Source organism: Corvus moneduloides, chromosome 3 (genome assembly GCF_009650955.1).
Source record: "Corvus moneduloides isolate bCorMon1 chromosome 3, bCorMon1.pri, whole genome shotgun sequence".
NCBI lineage: Eukaryota > Metazoa > Chordata > Aves > Passeriformes > Corvidae > Corvus > Corvus moneduloides.
Window position 1 is genome coordinate 35,470,717 of NC_045478.1, and position 20,579 is coordinate 35,491,295.

At 39.9% G+C, this 20,579-nt stretch overlaps 1 protein-coding gene across 1 annotated transcript in view; it reads left to right on the forward strand.

The window, feature by feature from the left end:
* SH3BGRL2 (SH3 domain binding glutamate rich protein like 2) overlaps positions 1 to 20,579 on the forward strand; it is a 47,147-nt gene that overhangs the window by 15,539 nt on the left and 11,029 nt on the right. The window contains exon 4 of the mRNA XM_032101787.1: positions 12,693 to 12,878. Within this exon, the coding sequence (XP_031957678.1) occupies positions 12,693 to 12,878 (186 nt within the window). The remainder of the gene's footprint in view (positions 1 to 12,692; positions 12,879 to 20,579) is intronic.

A 20,579-nucleotide genomic window follows, 5' to 3' on the forward strand; every position in this document is an offset into this window, starting at 1 on the left:
TGCTCAAGATATGTCAGCACCTGTTGGGGCTGTGTCAAAAATGCCTTCTCCTTTATCACAGCTGTGGATGTCTATCTTCAGTGTAAGCTAGAGGGCTGAAATCTTGGTGCTTGCTCACCTATCTCTATTATTCTATGTTGTTCCATGTGTCTGGCCTGTACTTAAAAGCTTTGTTTATGTACCTTACTTCAGCTAATGAGTTGTTTGCGGAATATCAGAATAGTTATACCAACATAAGATACCCATTAATATGACTGCTGGCTAATGGGGACATACAGTGGAGTAAAATAGTTCCCTTCCTACCTAGGAAAAGGTAACATCAGTATAAACAATGTTACAAAGATTTTTATCTGACAGGGATGGAAGGGGCAGTTGAAGACCTCCGTGCTGGTAACTTCAAAGTTGCTCTTCTGCCTGCTGCAGAACTCCAGGCAGTTCCTGGCTTTCTGGATGTCCCATGTCATGGGATTGTTCTGTTGCAAACTCTGCCAGCAGGGTTACCCTCAGAGCTTTTGTTTGTGAGAAGAGACCTGAAACCATGAACTTGTGCTTCATATTAAATGGAAAGCAAAACATGATTGTGTATGTTCCAGTCACATGTGCTAACATGCTTTCCCTTTTGCTTTTTGATTTTTGTGCTGTTACAAAAAGGTAGAAGATTGTTTACCTTCATATGTTGGGAGTTATGGCCTGCTGTGATTCTTTTCACCAGTCTGTGTAGCACAGGTCCTCTGAACCCACTGGATAGGTCCCACTTGAAGCAAGAGAAAGTGACTCAGAAAAATTCATCAGAATTTAACAGTGTAAATGCTATTAGAACTTTCACAAGTTTGTTTCGTTTCCTGGCACTTTCATATGCTGCAGTGGATGATACTGGGTATTATCAGTGCTCTTAAAACCTTTATGAGTGATTATTTGGAACCATTTAATAGTAACATTACAATCAATTAAAGACTGGTTTCTTAATCTGTGTTTTTCAGAGAACATCAGGTGAATTTTTGTTTATCTTCATTTAAAAGGAAGCTTCCTTTGATCTGGTGAACAATAGCGCATCAGCAACTGAAACCTGTCATTAAATCGCTGCAGGGGTTAGTGAAATTATCTTCCCTGTCCAATCTAAAGAAATGCAATTGAAGTATGCATTAAACCTTTGATCTGGATCTGGATCTCCTAAGGTCAGACAGCCTTTCTGAAACATCTCTAATGAGTGATCTGATAGGTTTATGTAGAAACAGACAGGAGTGGCCTTTGAAGGATGTAGATAGCATCACATTCTTCAGTAGGAACCAGCTAGGAAGCTAAAATTAGTTAGAAACGAGATACAAAACTAGTCTTTGATCAAAGAAGATAACTGCTATGATGGCCCTGATGTGCAAGCAGTCCCTTCCTGCTCAGTCAAACTGGCCTGCCTGCAGCAAGGTCTGTTTTCTAGTAAAGGTTCCCAGCATCAGGCCCCAGGGACTTCTGAAAGTCTGTGGGTTTATGCAGTGTGGTATTCAGCAATACCTTTGGCTATGTGGAGGTGATTCCTTTTGACCTTACAGGAGATGTGTCTGCAGTTTCTGGAATAACAATCAGATGGCTGCTGTGTTTGGGGATGCACCTTGTCACTAAGAAACGGGTCTGCAGAAGTATAAAAGAAAAGAGAATTTACAGATACAGAGCTGCAGAAACACACAAGCTACACAGATATAGTTGCATTTGTTGAAAGAGAACTAATGTTGATGTTTATTAATAAGGTTAGAAACCTTGTTCTGCTCAGTTGAGTCAAAGATAATTTTGTTACTGATCTGAATAATGGCAGTGGCAGTCAGCCCTGGTTTAGAAAATCCATCCTCCTAGTCTTACAAAAACATGAGAGAATGTTGCAGTAATATAGTCCAGTTTTATCTGAAATATGACATTTATCTAGAGCCACAAATGCATTTTTCTGTTGCAATTTCATATAGTGCTGAGAAAACTGGTAAATATCCACAAAAACTTAGCACAATGAATTCTGAATGATTTGCACTGCTGTTACAGCTGTTATTATAGAGTGCATTGTCAGGGGTGTGTATATCTGTAGTTGGCAGAATGACACATCTGTGCTGTGTGGATAGTAACTGTCAGGAGAAAATAGCGAAAGCATCGACAACTTTATTTCATAAACTTGTTTCTGAAATTCTTGGGAACATGTTGGAATCGTAGTATCTCCACTTGTTTAAGGTGAGAGAACGAGAATACAAGCATAGTCCTTTTTAAGGAAAGGCTAGATGTTTTTTCCAAGTGGTCAAGGGGACTTACCATTTCCCCAAATTCATGGAGCAGGATTAGTACCTGCATGGGAGAAATATGGCTGTGACCTTGTGTTCATGTGGGAACCCAAGGATTCTCCATTAAACACAGCATGCCACTGCAGGGCTAGACAGTACTGCAGTCCTCAAGCTTGCCTTGATGTGCCTTAACCCCTCTGCCTTGCTGTCAGGAGACTGCTGCACCTGGCATCTTACGGACCCACACTCTGCATCCACCAGCTCTTGTTCCAGAAGTAGCTGGAGCTGCAGTTGGATGTACCTGGGTCTTGGGCTGTGGGTCCTAAGTGACAAAATATAGAGGGTGCAGGTCATGGTTATGGTAGGAGATGGCCAGAAGAACTTGAATCTTGAGCTGGCAGAACTAAGACCCCACCCAGACAAAACAAGGGTAATTATTTGTTCTGTCTCCTGGACTGCTAGGTGTTTTTATCCATTCTGATAGATAAATATTCCTATGCCACTGGGTTTTGATGCTTAAAGCTAATGAGAAGGAAGAAACATGACCTACTTTTTTTAGTGCTGAAAATTTTCTTTTGTATCTCATTTGCAATATATCCAGAAAATACAGCTGGGAATGCTTTATTCATTGTGACAAAACAATGTGAGTGATAAATACACGGAACTAGTTCAAACACTTTCTGTGTTCTGCTGACTCACCTCGTCACAAAAAAAAGTCAATTCTCTGTACTCATCTTCAGAGTTCAGGTGATAAACATGTTACATAATAGAAAATGTCTGTGAATGTCTTGTTAGGGGGATTTTTTGGTTTTAAACTTTTATTTTTCTTTGCAGAATTTAGAGTAGAATGGAATATTTCAGTTGGAAGTAACTTACAATGATCATCTAATCCAACTGCTTGACCACATCAGGGCTCACCAGAAGTTAATTAAAGCATGTTATTAATGGCATTGTCCAAATGTGTCTTAAGCTAGGAAGCCTGTTCCAGTGTTTGACTACCTGTGAAGAAAGGCTTCCTAATGACAAGTCTGAACCTCCCCTGACACAGGTATCACACATCTCATCACTGGATACCAGAGAGAAGATCAGCACCTCCCATTTCACTTCCCCTCCTCAGCAAGCTGTAGAGTCATGAAGTTGCCCCTCAGCCTCCCTTTCTCCAGAACAGACAAGCCCAGGGCCCTCAGGTGCTCCTTACAGGACATTCCTTCCAGCCCCACCACCAGCTTTGTTGCCTTCCTCTGGAAGCATTCAAGGACCTTCACATTCTTCTTGAACTGTGGGGTCAAGAACTGCTCGCAGTACTCGCGGTGAGGCAGCACCAAGGCTGAATGCAGTGGGATAATCACCCCTCTGGATCGGCTGGTGATGCTGTGCTTGGTGAACCTCAGGATGCGGATCTCTGTCTTGGCTGCCAGGGCACATTGCTGAGTGTTAGAGCATTTGCTTACTTTCCAAAACCTGCTTATAGAGCTGCTCTCTTTGATGTTATTTCAGTGAACTTTAGTCGATTACCAAATATTTAACAGTTTAAGAAAATAAAGAAACAAAAGGGATTAATCGTGTTTTACTTCCCTTCACGAAATCATAATTCTACTGAGCAATCTGATGCACACACCAAAGCGACATCTCTAAATCCCTGAAGATTTTTAGCTGTAGCAGTTTTGGACTCCCATGTGCAAGACACCAAACTATTCCCCACTCTGCTTTCTCTGCAGAACTGTGAGACTGAAACATCGACTTTCTGTTCATCAGTGCATGCTGAGTTTCCAATAGTTTAGACTTGACAGTTCTCATCTACCTTGCTGAACTGGAGCTTTGCAGGGGAGCAAAGGATATTCCTCAGAATCAAAAAACTTGGAGAAATCAGAAGAAATAAACATGAATAAATGTAATATAGCATGGAGATCAGAGAAAAACTCGCATTTAGCTTGTAGGTACTGAAAAGTAGTTGAAATAATAAGGGTTGCAGTTATCATACTTGTATTTATGTGTTTTTATTTTGAAAAGGAAGATAGTTGTTGCTTGTTGAAAGGGTTTCTTTCGTGATGCAAAATACTTGCTATAAATATGCCACTGTGACAAAAGGGAGTAGTATGAGGATGAGTTAAATGTAGAATGCTAAACAGGAGATTTAAATTATTCTCTGGCATCTTTGAAAGGTTTCTGCAGAAAAAATGCATGAAAATGACTCTTTTTAACTACTCTCTTCAACTACTGAAACATATGGTAAATTGCAAACAAAAACATCTATCTATTGAAAGAAGTTAGCTGCCAGCTAAGATTTGAATTGTTAGCCTTTTGAAGCAATAATCTACCCCTGCAGGATGGTTCCATCAGGAGTTCTTTATAGCTGAGGATGTTGTATGAATCCCTGACATCTTTCAAGCTGCTCAAAGTTTCTCTTGTCTCTTGTGCTAGCCACTAAGATCCTCAACTTTGTTTAAAAGAAAAAAAAAGGTCCTAATACATAATTCTAATAATTTTCGCTTTTTGCTCACTGTTGGCTGAGACATTTTTAAAATCAGATCAGGTTATGAGCAAGCTCTGGTAACGTGCCATCTGTTTTAGTTAGAGGTGAAGAACCGTAGAAGAACCAGCACGCTTTCCGAGTGTCCTCCCAAGAAAATACCTATGACTAGGAAAGATCCTGTATCTGTGGCAAGAATACCATTTCAAGCATGCATTTTGTCAAATAGAAATGTTTTCAGGATAGTGTAATTCCACAGAATGGAGCTCTTCCTGTAGGTTATAGTCTAAACTGGCAGCAGGCTTTGCAAGCTCCCCTGCTAGAACAACCAGCTTTGCATCCAGACCTTTAATCTGGCAGTCACCTGCTACTTGCCAGGCTGGGCAGGGAATCTTCTGGCTGTGTTACTCAGTCTGCATGGAGTCCTTTGGCTCTTAATCTGCCTCACTAATTTGGAGCTGCCTGTACACTCAGTGAGACTTTGAAGTTCTGGTTCAATTCCTGCTTCAAAATCTTCAAGTTTCACTTTGCTTTAGCCATTTTTTATTTCCACTGCAATGCTGTATTTTTTAGTTCCACATTGATGCCATAGAAAAAAATTCACACCATTAATTGGAAGGTAGATCTGGCATCAATGGCATTCTTTTGATGAGGAAGCAATGAGCCAAAATTTGAGGTTTATAGCATCTGTTTTCCTGCAGTCCAGCAGAGACTCATGTGTAAGTGGATTTTCAACACTGTAAGAACACATTGTTCCTACTGCAATAAGAAAATGATGGAATCACTTACTTCATTTGTGTACATCAGTGGCAAGTCTTGTTTCCCAAAATACAGAAGAATTCAAAAGAAGTAGACTCAGGTATGACTTCAGAGACTTTTTCAGCTGCGCACATCTCAAAGGCACCCTGTGTGGCATTGTCTCTAGGTGATTTTTCTGTAGAACATTCTCTTTTTCCTTTCTTGGTCTTTCCCCTTTTTCCATTTCTTCCATTTCTTCCATTTTTGTCTCTCCCTTTCCCTTTATGCTTACTGAAACAATACCTAGTAAACCCCTGCGCAAACTCCCATCATCTCGTGGTTTTGGCAGTGATGGTTGTATTTATACTTGCTAAAGACTCTTGTGTTTCAGAATGTTACTCTGTTACTTGCAGAGAGAACAATGATTTCAGATAACCTGCCTTAAATAATAAACTTTTCCCTTCACCTTGTGATAGACCTATGTGCATACACAGAAATAGATTTAAATGCATTTATCACAGTGCAACGTCTGGCTAGGAAAATATGAGGCTAGCAGGCATTGGGCATGGATCAGTTTAACTATCTTTGTAGCTTTATAGAAAATGTTTTCCTTTGCTCACTGCTCATGGTTAAGAGTCTCTGAAAAACCAAACCTGTCTCAAATTTTAATGGCATTTCTTAAATACTGGATTCTTTTCGAAGTTACCATACATACATTGCACAGAGGCAAAGGTATGCCGAGTCCTTGGCTAAGCAGTGTCTCAGCAGCTCCCAGAGACCTGCAGACTGATTTTGCATAAAGCTGAACAGATTGCCCTCCCAGTTCAACAGAGTGCTTCATATTGTGTGTCCTTAATTATATCTCTGTGTGCAAGCGGAAGGTTGCTGCTAGCAGGAGACCAGGGCAGTGCTGGCTGCATGTGGCCACTGTTCACACACCATTCTGTTTCTCTTCCGGTTGCAAAGTTCTGTGGTCAGTTTTTAGGATATTGAAACAAGCTGGTTTTTTTTTTTTTTTGAGGATGAAGTATTCAGGTGCTTTTAGCTATTTGGAGGCCTGTTATGAGAAGGCAGTATTTTCCTTCTGTCAGATGCAATGCAGTGTTTGCTATGGCAGAGAGCCACTCACTTTACTTTTGGAAATAGTTATGCAGTGCTGATTTTTGTTTATTTTTATTTTAAAATTTCCTTCACTATTAACCTTCTTCTCTTCATCACAGCTTTTCATCCTTTTTTCATATGTACATAGCTGAGTAGTATTCTTCTGTTCCAAAAACAATGAATTAATCATATGAACCTTTGTAAAGTTGTCACAGTGCTGCCATTTCACTGCAATCAAAAATGCCAGGGGTCAGTTGTGCTCTCCTTTCCTAAGTCAGGCAAAGAAAAGAGAAATTTGGCTGAAAATCTCTGTCACTACAGGTCTCAAATGTAACAGGACCATGAGGATTTGCATTTCAACCTTGTGAAACCATGGGATAGTTTTTTATTGCTTCTTTATGAGAGCAGAAGGATAGAGGACACATAAGAAGAGGATGTGTTAACACCGTTTAAGATTCTGTTCCTTTACTGTGTTTAGGGCTTATATCTGTTTGTTAGAGCGTAGTATCTCATTACCTGGGAGTGTATGTTAAGCCTCATCTGTGTGAGAAGTGAAGATAAGTAATCCTCTGCAGTAGCTATATTACATTTGCATTTTACACTGCAAAAGTCCCTTTGGTTCTGTTTGCATGACTTGTAAAGACAGAGGCTCACATATAATATTTTCAGTTGTGGGAGTGAGTTGAGCTTGTGTTTATGTAACACAAATGCTGCTTATGCAGTTCATATTTCAAATACCTGTAACTGGTCATGCTTCAGCCACTGCTGAGCCATTTTCCTAGGATGCAGTTTTGTTACTGGTATAAACTGATGAGATTGTGGTGCTGACATTATTGATGCTCCTTCCCTTGTTCCCCTGGTTCCTGCATTATGCTTGTGCAAGGAAAGCTGCAGGAGCTGCTTGGCAGGAGGGAGGAACATTGTGTCATTCCAGTGACAGCCGGTGGTGAGATCTGCTGAGTTGTATCATCAAACTGCCATTTTGCATTTGGCCCCTGCCAAATGCAATACATTCAGTTTTTGGCTGAGTCAGTGGGTGGATAACATGGCTGATGCAGTTCTGGAGTGAGGGTAGGTGTGTGGAAAGAGTAACGAAATTAAAAAGAAGGAAGAAAATGAGCAGGACCATCACCATCTTTAGAGGCACAGGTGTGCCAGGCTGTGAAACAAGTATTTGAGGTGAACTTAGACATGCGTTCAGTTTTTGTTTTTTAAATGTCAGGCTTCTCAAATGTGCTTGTGGTCTGACAAGCCAGCTTGGAAGATAATCTCATAAGGCTTTGTTCTCTCTCACCATGTGTGGTCTGAATGTTTTTTTGGGGTGGGATTTTGTGTTAGAAAGATGGCTGTTTGTTCTTGGGATCTGTCTGGAATGACTGGACAGTTCCGGCTAGGCTTTCAGTTCCTGCAGTTCCAAGAGGATGAGGCTGTAAAACAGTCAGTGCTACACGTCTCAGTCACTAGCCAATGCAGGGAATGGTACCTGCTGTCATTCCCTCCATTTGCAGGCAGGAGCACAGAAACCCAAGGAATGCCTTACCTCCAGAAGGTGGGGGGCAGAGTCTACAACAGAAGACCAACCTTCCACATCCACTTTTTGAGCACCAGACACTGAGCAACATTCCTCCTGTTGACACTATGAAGAAATTTGAAACTGAGAATGTGTCTGCTTGGTTCCATTTATATTAACTGGGCTAATGAAAAAAGGCAGAGAAGTTCTCTTTAATCATGGCACAGTTCCTAGTAATATTGCTACTTGAGTCATCTTGCATGTAGTAGAGTAGAAGTAATAGTCATTTATCCTGAGTTAGATAAATCCTGGACTACTAAGATGTTTGCAGGGTATTGAGTATCTTGGTTGAAAGAGTATAGAATGATGAAATGCAGCTGACGTTTAGTAATGAAGAGACCACATGCTATGTTCCTCTGGTTCAGCAGCTGTCAGTAGGCAAGCCTGTCTAGGACAGGAGAACTGAAAACAGGTTCAGGAAGCACAGACAGGGAAAAAAAGAAGGAAACTGTCACTAGTTGGAAGGGATGAGAAGCTTCCAGGGATCTTTGGATAGAGGATGTAATCTGATTTTTCTGAACTTCTGCTCCACTTTGGACATGATTTATAATGGTAACATCCTCATTTTCTCATTCTACTACTGAATGAGCCATATGATTTCTTTGCTACTGGAGATCACTGTTCAGGTTAGCTGGGAGATCTGATATTAGTTGTGTGGGAAACAGAAATCTTAGAACAGTTTTTAGTCTGGGCAAAGACATGAAAAGTGAAGTGGCTCAAGTGAGGTGGATTCTGAACAGAAGCAAGCAAATATTTCAAGTAAAGACAGTCAATTAATTGTGGGACCAATTTGCAAAGACCAGCAGATACTCTGTTATTATCAGTTCTGGAATGGAGCTTAGAGAGGAAAACAGTCCAAAGAAACCCTTTACTCCTAAGAGGAATTAATTCAGGGATGCTGAAAGTCAGAACAGATAATCACACTGGTCCCACCTGGACAAGACTGAGTATGTCTGAAATATTTCTACAAAGCAGTGTGAAAATGTATCCTTCTGTTACCTGTTGCAAATCAGTGTAAAGAAATGAAAACTATGACAGAAAGAGTAATTTAGCTACAGTCAACTTTCTTTATAAATTGGGTTACTGATTAAGTGATTAGCTCGTTTTAGCAGTTTTATATATCACAATGGACATCCTATTTTTGCTTCTTTTTAATCCTAATAAAGATACCAGGTCTGAATACAAGGATAAAATTTAGATGTCACTGTGGATTTTTTCCTGTCTTAGTTTTGTGAATAGAAATATAGATTAACAATAAAACCAAACCCAGAGAAATGATGTTCAGAAAAGAATTACCCTGCTAAAAATATGGGAGGCAATATTGGACGATAATAGCAGACTATTAACTCCATCAGAGGTTTCTCACTGCATTTAAAGATCGATTAGGATCGTATTACATAAAAACTTTCCTCTGAAATGTCACAGTGGGTATATGTTCTGAAGATGTATTTTACAGTGTCTTCTGGTGTGCTGAAAGGTATTAAACCCAAAATATTTTGATGCTGGAGGAGTCTGTCATGTAAGACTACAAAAGCTTTTCCAAAGTGGTATAGGAATAGCCACAAACCAAGTTTTTCTGAACATGGTACCTGTGACAATAGAATTATTTTTTCCAGGGTCTTTTCAGTTGCATCAGACTCTGGAAACCTTGGTAGCAGCAAGATACTTTACAAAGAGTACCATCCACCTCCGTCGTTTGTCAAATGAGGATGTAGTTTTGTCCACTGGGCTCTTGACCGGACAGACTAGTGAGGAAGTGAGAACTGACACTGCTCTTTGTGCTGTGTTGCCTTTGCTCCGTGTTTCCTGTGGCTGAACGCTGGGAGCTTTTAGGGCTCCGAGTAAGCACAGATGAGAGTTGCAGGCAGGATTGTGAGGCTGACGCACTTCTGCGGCACAGATCCAGTTGCAGACAGAGACAAAGGTCCTGTGGTTTTCTTGGGGAATAATCAGCTGGCTTCTGTTGTGACAGATGCTCTGAGCATCCATCTTAAACAACAAGGCATAATTTAATAGGATTTTAAATACAACTAATGCTCTTGTTTCAGTTTATAGGCCTGAATCAAATAAATTGGGGAGGAGAAAATGCAACTTTTTTGGCTTGAAATTTTCAGGCTGTTTTGTTTAGTTTTATGCAGCTGGTACATCCACAGCTGATAACTCATACAGATGTCATGTAGAGAATTGTAAGGCTTATGGCTAAAAGAACTGACAACCCCAATTTACTTCACTTCAACATCTTAATTAGTTTTATAAAAATAAAATGAGGCATTAGGAAATTCATGTTTGTGGGAGAATTCTCATGATGTGAACTGTAAAATAACAGGGATATGACTAAATCTAAGTTGCTCAGTTTACAGGCTGCTGAAAGAAAGCAGATGAAAATGGGCCTGTGTGGATACATCTGTACTGGTGCATGTCCTGGCCCTGAGAATGGAGGGCTCTGGTACTCTGGAACTGTTTGAAGAATGGTTGCTGGCACAGTCAGCTTTGGCCAAGGCTAACTTAGAGTCTCACAAGCAGCCCGTGGCCGTGATTTAGATGTTACAGCATGCCAAGGATCATTCCCAGTGTACAGTTTGCAAGCAGCAGCTTTGAGAGGCTGCAGGTTTAATAGCTTTGGCCGGAGGATGCCAACTGGCCTTGGGCCAAAGGGCTGGCCCAGCCGCTCTGGAGTTTGCTCATTGCTCTGACCAGTGCAGGAGGGATTTCATGTGCCTTTTAACAGCACTTCACTTTAAGGAAATGACCTCTCCCATGCATCATTTTAGACATCTCCTTTCTGATTAACCAGATATTTAATATTCGTGCTAAGCATATCTCAGTCTCTGTCTCTTTTGTGTTCGTTTGCAGCTTCTTTTTGGTTGAAAAACAGAGGAAATTGTTTTCGTCTTTCACTTCTACATTTGGAATTTTTAGGGATGTAGTAAAAGGTGTGTTGCCTTTGGTACCACCAGCGATGATGATGCAGTGATTTTGCTGTTGTTGGTAATGTGTTATTTGCATGCAAGTTGAGGAGCTGCCTTCTCTGTGAAAGTGATCCTTTCACATCTGCCTAAAAAACTGTACCAGTGTGTGCAAAAAAGGGAAAAAGAATAACATACCGTGACACAAATTTACTGTGCAGTCGACTTGTTAAGAAAGACAGTAATTGTGTGAGAGTTTTGTATTTGTAGTTTCTTGGGATGGCTGCCTTCTTATTGCCTTCAAGGAAATAAGGATTCCATCAGTATTGCCTCCAAAATTATGTATTTTTGTGATGCATTTAGATAGACTCTGTTGTGTGACAGGAGCAACTAGCACATGCATTTTGAAAATCCTCTGATTTCCAAATAGTATCTAGGTCATATGATACCCACAGGCATGATTCATCCACCTGGGCTTTATGCCAGCCAGCAACTGCATAGATATGACACTCCAGGAATACTGAAAAATTATTAAAGCTGATTGTTTTTTTCAAATAACACTGTGATGATAGCTATAAAAAATACAGCACATAATCTATGGTTCCTTTCTGAAGGTACTAATTTCCTTAGATTGATGCAAAAAGTACAGTATGGACTGAAAGGAGTGCAGAGCAGACTCAGCTGAATGAGCCCAGGTGACTTTCCTTGGCCCCACAGACTTTCATTTCAAAGGTTGCTGTCTTGATATAAAGTTCTATTTGAGGCAGACATTGTCTTTACCTGAGTGTATCTGCTTGAAGCCCAGCTAGTTCTTAAGGGCTGATCTAAATATCACAGAATTGTTAAGGTTGGCAAAGACCTCTAAGATCATTGAGTACAACCAATCTTAACTACAATGAGCTAAAAACTGCCAGTGCTCTGCCTTTGTTAGGCTTTTGTATAAAGATGAAACCCCCTACATTTAATACAAATCTCATGCTTTTTTTTTTTTTTTTTTGCAATAAAGTTCATTTTCAAGAGATGACATCATGCTTACTTTCAGGCATGTGTATTATGCAGACAGACACTCTTAGCTAAATATTCAACAAGTCTTGCTCAGGAAACTGTTGAGCTGCATTTTAAAAAATGTGTAGGTATCTAGGAAAACAAAAATGTGTGTAGCTGGGGTGGGGGTTTTTTTTCAGATGTACTGACATGTTCATCTCAAGGAACATGTTTAGGAGTAAATTCTTCTGGGACTTGCCAGGTTGTTTAGCTTGCATTTTTAGGTGCCTGTATACTTCAAAAACGTAGCCCCTAATGTCTTTGAAAACTGACACCCTCTTTTAGCTTCTACTTCTGAAGAGACCCTTACAGATTGCTTTTTAAAAACATCTTTGGAGGGTAAAGGCTGAAATTGCCACAGCTGAATTAAACATACAGCCCTATAGAAGTGAGATGAGGAAGTATAATCTTTGCCAACACATAAAGAAACAGAAGTGCTTAACTTTTATGAACTTAAAACTGAAAAAAATATTTTCTCCTTTGTTTTTCTGAGTTGTGATCCTGTGAAAGTGGAATGGGAGAGGAGGAATGTTCTCAGACTTGTAAGCATATCTGTGTTATGGAGGACTTGCTCTGACTATGTTTTTTTAAATTTTCCTTCTTTCATCTAGATAAAGAAGAGGCAGCAGGATGTGGTGAGGTTTCTGGAAGCCAATCGCATAGAGTTCGAAGAAGTGGATATCACCATGTCAGAGGAGAAGAGACAATGGATGTATAAAAATATTCCTGAGGACAGGCAGCCTGCGCAAGGCAACCCACTGCCACCACAGATATTCAGTGATGATCGGTACTGTGGGGTAAGTAGCTGTTATGGTTCTCAGTGGACAATATATTAGTACACTCAGCTGGCCATTTGAACATGGGACTTGCTGTTGAGCTTTCTCCAGTAGAATCTGAATTAATGGGGCAATAGGATCAGGTAAGGATCATACAGGGAAAATTCAGTTCATTCTTCTGTCAGTCCTAGAGCTGTCTAGGGGATTCCCTCCAGGAATGTAAAAACTGGTAATGTCACATGCTTCATGTACAGCCTGTTGATGGTAAAGTGCCTTGTTGAGACCACTGTAAGCTAGGGATTTGTGGTATTCTTGCTGCTTGGGTCTAGTCTAAGCACAAAAATTCAGTAGGAAGTCTTTGGTGCAGTAAATGAGAACACTGGCTAGACTGAGTTTTATTGTTATTGTAATTAAGCTCCTCTGCTGCTGTCATGGTGTAAATTTCATTTATGCTCAGAGCGTCTTTATGCAATCAGAGTGTTTAAGATAAATGAGCACTATTTGCTGTAAATCTGACACCAGGTTGATGGGTGGGCTGTTTTTTTGGTGTAAGCTTCTCCATCCACCAGTGCAAGCTGAAGCAGTAGCCTTTGATATATACATCCAAACTGGTTCTGGCTTAGTCCCTGCCAGACTCAACAGTGCTGCTCAGATCTGATGAGAGCCTATTGACTGCAATGCAACTGTTATCTTAGTACAGGAAGCACATTAAAAATGATTTAGGATCCTCTGCAACAAACAGATTGGGTATGATGCAGCAGCTAACTGGCTTCTTGAAGCAAAGTATTTAACATCCTTCCCATGTGCTTTGTATTGGCCTTACTTGTTTACCTCAACAGTATAACTCTTATCTTCTTACTTCCAGGTAAGGTAAGTCAATCAAAGAAATGTATCTGGGACATGGAAGGGAATTTTACCCTCCCCTATGGATCAGCCCCTCACTTACAAATAACAACCTTTATATTGTTCTGTGTGATTTTAGTTTGCCTAGGAAATGCAACATTTTAAGCTGTTGTTTCTTACCCTTTCAGATTGCCTTTATAGAATGTTTTAACCTAGTCTTAGAAATCGCTGTTTGGAATTAGCAAGGCAGAAGATGTCATGCAACATGTGAGATGATTTCATTAATCTGTCTGCTGAGCTGATAGCCATTTTGGTTGAGCAGAGTTAATCCTATTACTAGACTTCACTGTCTGTATGAACATCTATAAAGATTAAACATGCTTTGAAAGAAACTATATTTTCTAGGATGAAGGGGAAAGTATGTGTGGGATCTCCAACATTCATGAGTTCACCTGCTGCATTAATTAATGAAGTTCTTAGGTAATAGAGTGGAGCGAAACATTATGCAGAAGGCAAAGGAGGTTAGTGCTGGAAAGGGGGTAAAATATTACAATTAGATAAAGTCAGCAAATCTTGCACATCTGGTCTCTCTTTGTCATTTCCACAGTGAGTGTTTTCATGTGTTTATCTTGACATAAATAACTAAAGCAGAATCCCTATTAAGTAATTTAAATTGAAAAAAAAACCCACTGAGTTTTCTGTTAGTTGAGTTTGAAATTTGTAGTTTATAATTTCTGATTTGTGTCTAGTCAATTTTTAATCCACTTTTCTCTATTAAAAAACTCTTTCTGTTTTTCTGCATTCTACAGTCTTACCACAGACTTTCTATGTACTTATTCTGGCTTATACATTGTTGCTGACAATTCACACTTACGATACAAACTGGTCAGGTCCATTGCTGTTCCTCTAAAGGTATGAGGGCTAGACAGTGCAAAGCAAAATAGGTACACTTTTTCTTTTGGTCATGTTCTTTCAATAGAAGTGTACTAGCTTGAAAACAAACCAGTGGGAGGCACTAAGTCAGAATAACAATTTAATGGAAATTAAAGAAAAGGGGAAAAAAAAAGGTAAAAGAAAACACTGTCAAACTGACAGAGTCAAGGTACAACCTGACACCCTGTTAGGCAGGGTGGTGGTAGCAGTCTGGTAGAATGGTGGCTGCAGTCCTCTGAAGCAGTGATCCTGTAGTAAAACAGTCTGCTTTTCCTCAGGAAGTCCAATGGTGGCTGCGTAGCTCCTGTCCTCTGGAAATCCAGTGGGAAGCCAGGGTCTCTGGTGTTCAGCCTCAGATTATATCCACGATGGGACGCTTGGTTCCTCCCTCTGGGCGGAGCATCTCACGATGGGGTAACGAGTCATGAGGCCAAGTGTTGATTAGGCTCATTAACAGAAGATAGTCCGGAGGGAGTTATCTCTGAGTCAGGCGGCAGGACAATGATGGGCAATTAACAGAGAGATAGTCTGGGGGGAGGAGGCAAGGAAACACTGCCCCACCTGATTTCAACAGCTGATGGGGATGGTAATAGAATACACTGCAACCCAGGACAAAGTTCACAAGCATATGATGTCCATGACTCAATGTTATGTTCATAGCTATACTGGTTTTTCTGTGTTAGTATTAGCATTAAGAGTTTTGGGATTTCTTTTCTTCCCATTTTCTCCTTAGTAGAAAACCTCAGCAATGTACAATCTTAGAAGAGATTTTCCTGGGTAGATCATCACCATTTGAAATAATCACTTTTCAGGATGTAACTTCAGGCTAGAAGAAGTTTTTGTCTTTAATGGTTTCAGTAAGTATCCAAAATGGATTTGTGTCTACCATTTGAACATCTGACAGCTCATGTAAGAGGGGAGAAAGGTACAAAAAGATGATCAATGTTTACTGGTTCACAGAGTGTCTTGTACCACAGGAGGAGGGATTCTTCTGGTACCAAGGGACAAACTCCACATTTCGAAGCGCGAGCAAGACCTTGTGGTTTTTCTGAATTGATGTAATTGCAGATACATTAACCATTAATCTACCTTCTCCTTTTCTCAGTCTTCTGAGATGTACTGACCATTTTTCAGTACCGAGTTATGCTAAAACATTTTGAAATAAAGTACTTGGCAAGAACAATTTTTATTTCCTGTGAACAAGATAAGAGCTGCAAGCACTTGAGAACACAAATAATTGTGTTAACACACAAGTGCTATGTTAGAGCACCAGCAATATGATAATTTACATCTTTTTGTGACTTTACAGTCTGTTGTTTCATCTTAGTGGCATTGCTATAAAATTGTGTGTGAGAGGAGTGTGTACATTTCAGACAAATCGGATGCATGAACCTGCTTGTGAACTTCAGTGACATGGCTCTTGGGTATGTGAGTATCTACATAACATCCTTTTACAAGGTTCTCTACCCAGGCGGCAGTGCCCTGCAGCAGCCCAACTCTTTAAGCAGTAAGCCAGAAATGCTGGAAAACTGAATGTCTGAAATTAGGCCTGTGCCTCACACCTCCCTCTTCTTGAATTCTCCACAGCTGCATACAACTCTTCTTAGACTAGAAGTGACTTCTGGATCTTTCAGAAGACTGGAAATATGCACTTCCCAGTGAAACTGCACTGTTGTGAAGCTGCAAGTTAACACTTTGACCAGTGACAGTTTTATATGCAGAAATCTGCCACTGAAGGGAGATTGCCTGAAATTTAGGCCAACCAAAATTAAAAGGAAATCTGTCTCCAGGTGGGAATTTGAGCCTAAGGGAAAATACTTACATAGCAGGCTGACTCTTTTTTTTTTTTTTCCTTTGAAGCTGTTCTTATGGTTTAGAGTGTTATGGTAAGTCCTGGTAGAGTGCCTAGTGGGCAACAGTAGAGACAGAGATATGTGGTATTTATTGTCCTTCCCTGAAATGTAATATATGGGTGTCAGCTCCAACAAAACAGCAAAGGCGTATAGACAACAAAGAAATAAGATAGGCTGCTGAAAGAGGTGCAGTGTTCTTGGGAAACTATTCAGTGCACAGACAATTATTGTGGCACTCATTTCTTTGCATTGTTATGTATCATTCTCTTCTGTTTGGTTTTTTTTTTTTTTTAAGATCACGGAAAGATGCATACATGTTTCTTTTTCTTCCTTTTTTATAGGTGTCACAAATAAGTAACTGGTCACTGATAAAAGAAAGAAGAGAATTTAACAAAACTGGCTAGAGGCCACCTCAGATTTTCTGCCCTGGCCTGTCATTGGGGAGTTTGTTATTAATCATGTGCCTACAGGTACAGAGAGCTTGAACTCTGTCTCTAGATCTTCAAACAACGTGGCAGAATTCACCTTTGCATGCCTGCTGTAGTGTGTTCACTTTAGGAGCTAGAGCAGTTGTGAGGCTAATTTGGTATCCAGCAAGTCTACATTTGATTCTCTGCACGCTTGGAGATGTCTTATCTGATTCACTTAGCACCTTATTGGTCCAGGTCTGCTTTTAGAAGAGGGATGATCTCACTAGATAAAAGTTAATGTGAATTGCTCAGAGATCATATAACAGTTGTTAATGGTTGATGGTGCTAAAACTTTCTTGACTAATTATTTTTGCCATCAAAAGCAGAGTTTCCTGTATGGCAAATTTAAGCTCTGTGTGTGAAATTGTTCTTAATTACCTTTTGCAGTTGTATTGGAGCAGTTTTGGGCTCACAGGCATCCACAAACCCTAGGCTGAATGTGACTAGAGGCCAGTGACATGCACTGTTTATCTTCCTGATTAAGGCCTTGTCTCAAATGAGGAATATAGAAGGCAGAGCTGGTGTTGGAAAGCAACCCCTGCCCAAGAGTCTTCTCTATGATAGGAAGATTCTGTTCAGACCATTTGCAAGGTCTGGTTATAACTTTCAGGCTATGCCTGTGCTTTTGCCATCCACTTCTCCATTGCTTTTGTGTGTCCTGAGGAAAAGAGCTTTAGTTCTGTGTAATATGTACTTTATAGAGGGAAGTGTGCTACCAGAGGCAAAGTGTAGAATAGCCAGCTTGCCCAGTGTCAAGGTTTAAAAAGTAGAAGCTCAGCAAGTAAAAATAAAATAATCTGAGAATTTTATCTTCCTCAGTGAGGTCAGGACTCATTTCAGTAATGTATTGTAGTGCTGCTGTTTACCCTGAAGTGGAGAGAGAGTACATTCTTGTTGAGCACCATGGTTTTTATTTGAACTAAATAAACTTCATTAATAGCTGTTTCAAAAGGAAGTAGCAGGTATTTTGTAAATCATCCCTTCACATAAAGATGGTAGCTGTCAAAGACATCTCTGGAAATACCTTGCTCTGTTTGCAGATTTTTTTATTTCCTAAATATAATAATGTAGGGTGTTAATGTATTTTAAAACACTTAAAAGGGACTGGTGTAAAACTAGAATTGTTACTTTTACAGGATGTAGTAGAAAATAGTGCACATTTCTTTTTCATTTTTATATTCATTACACTGATATTCTGCAAAACTTATTAGCAAGTATGACATAATTATTAACAATTTTTGTTTAGGATCCTAACTCTCCTTTCCATGGAACAGAAACTTCCTATTGTGCCATGTTTTCTTGAAGAAACAGGTTTTGTTATTGAAGATGTTGTGCCTACTTTAATTAAAGTCCTTTTTAAAAGGCTAGTTCTAAAATTTAGGCTCAATGATATATGAGGAAAGGCCAAGAAATCTTAATAAGTGGCAGTAATACTTTGAAGTCACATAATATTGCACAGAATATGGACGTAGCAGTATTTTGGAACAATGTCTAGAAAAGGCCATGGCTGTTGTCAGAGAACAACCAGGATGAAATAAGTAATTCAGTCCACTACTGTTCCACTTGTGTCCACGTTAAAACATGTGCATGCAGAGCTTCTGTGCAACATGGTCATTTTGTGTCTTTTAGTCATTACCTCATGTAACTACCATAGTTAACTCCCTGATGTTTCCATCTTTCTCAAATTCCTGTTGTGGGTCTGATTTGATAATATTCTTATCCAAACAATTTGTAATATGACATGATGAGCTGGAAAGGGCACAAAAGGTGGAGGTGACAGCTGTTGCCATCCATAATACTTACGGATTCTGCCACTAACTCCCCTGAATATTCCCCTACCCCAGGCAGGCATTGGGCACTAGTTTCGAGGCCTTCAGTGCTTGTCTAGGGGAAGTCCTGCTGCACTTGGACTCCCTGCCTTGGAGGTGAGGGACATAAGTTCTTAGATAGTTGATGTCTGTGTACCCTGACACCATTGCTGCATGAATGGCAAACATCACATCAGCCTGAGTTTGTCATGTCCTGTCCAAACAATAGAGCTGTGGCTGACATCTGCTCCCTTTTATTAAATCCTTTGTCTCTGGAAGGCTACAACTAAACAGATTACTGAAATAAACATCTGGCCTTTAGTAGAAGAGTAACAAGTTGCTTTGTAGAGTCAATTCTATAAGCTCTTTAAAAATCCTGTGCAGAGATCTTATCAGAAGGTTAGGTAATGAAAACAGTCATGTTTAGCTTGTCCTGTGTTGTGCAGACAAGATCTTCTTTTATTTGTATATTTATATAATATTAAAAGAGACTCACACATGCGCACACCTTCTCCAAGGAGAGCTGTGCTGTGTAAGAGTTTTCCATTGTAATCCTAATCTGATCAGTAAATGAATGTCATCTGTTCTGGAGAACTGAACTCCCTTTTCAGGGGGGATGTTAACAGCTCATTCTCAATGGCATACAGTATTAACTCAGTCAGTAGCCAAGTGCTGATTCAATGTGTTTAAATTATGAGTTCCTCCCTATTACTTGAAGAACCAATTATGTTGCCCCTTTTATAAGAATAGAGAGATCATAATCTTATATTAAAAATAGTGACAAAGAGAAATGAATTTGAACAGCATGCCAATGGAGTAATCTGTAAGTGTTGTCCAATAATCACTGCACTTTAACAATCTGTAGGAATAGCCGTGCAAGCTACATTTGGGTGGGTTTCTTGTTTTTCTGCTTCTTGGTGTGGTAAGCAATAAAGATTTGTCTGAGATGTTTAACAAGCTCACTCTTGTTGCCAACTAAAAGCAAACAGCAACAAAACCAACTTGCTTGTTTAAAGAAACTTACTGGAAATAATTTTCTTCACAGTTACTCTCTTTGAAACTTCATTAGATGTAATGTTGTTCTGATTTCAGTGCAGTAATGAAGGTATAATTGCTAATTGTAAGTGAAATCTACTTTGTGTTAATGTTTTACTTTGAACCAATGCCTTCCCGCTTCTGTTGTGTTCCTTGAAACCCAGCTAATAAGTTATGCTGATCTGTAGAACTTCCAATTTTAACTTTGGTGTGCAGTCTTTGGTCTCCCAGCAGTGACAGTGTTTATTTAAACAAGCCTGAGTGTACCTGCTTAACAAAATCCTGAGCCAAATTAATCATGGCAGTGTCTGTAATCACATCACTATAGCGATCTGGTTTCCCAGCACCAGGAATACAGCACACTGAAACTCTAGTGATCATCATGGCTGGGATACAGCTAGTGCTGTAGCCAGCTTGAGCTTTGTGAACTTGGCAGTTGCTGTTGAGGGAACCTATCCTGGAAATGGGATTTCTAAAGAGGAGAGAATTCCCAAGGACCAGTGGTTTTCCTGCTGTAGTAAATTAGCATAAAACCCACATGAAGGCCAGAAGGACCTAAGACATTTGTGTCAGATTTCCTGAATGCTTGTCCAGTGTCTCAGAGACTAAGCTGAGGCTAGTTTTCTGTAGCATTTGGGCAGTGGATAATCTTTGGGATTTCTGCATAATGTAGACATTAACAAAGTTCACCTGTCTTTGATTAATCTGGTTTTAAAGAGGTGCAAAGCAGCCACAGCACCTCTTAGTTTCAGGATAAACTACAAAGATTCAAATTTTAAA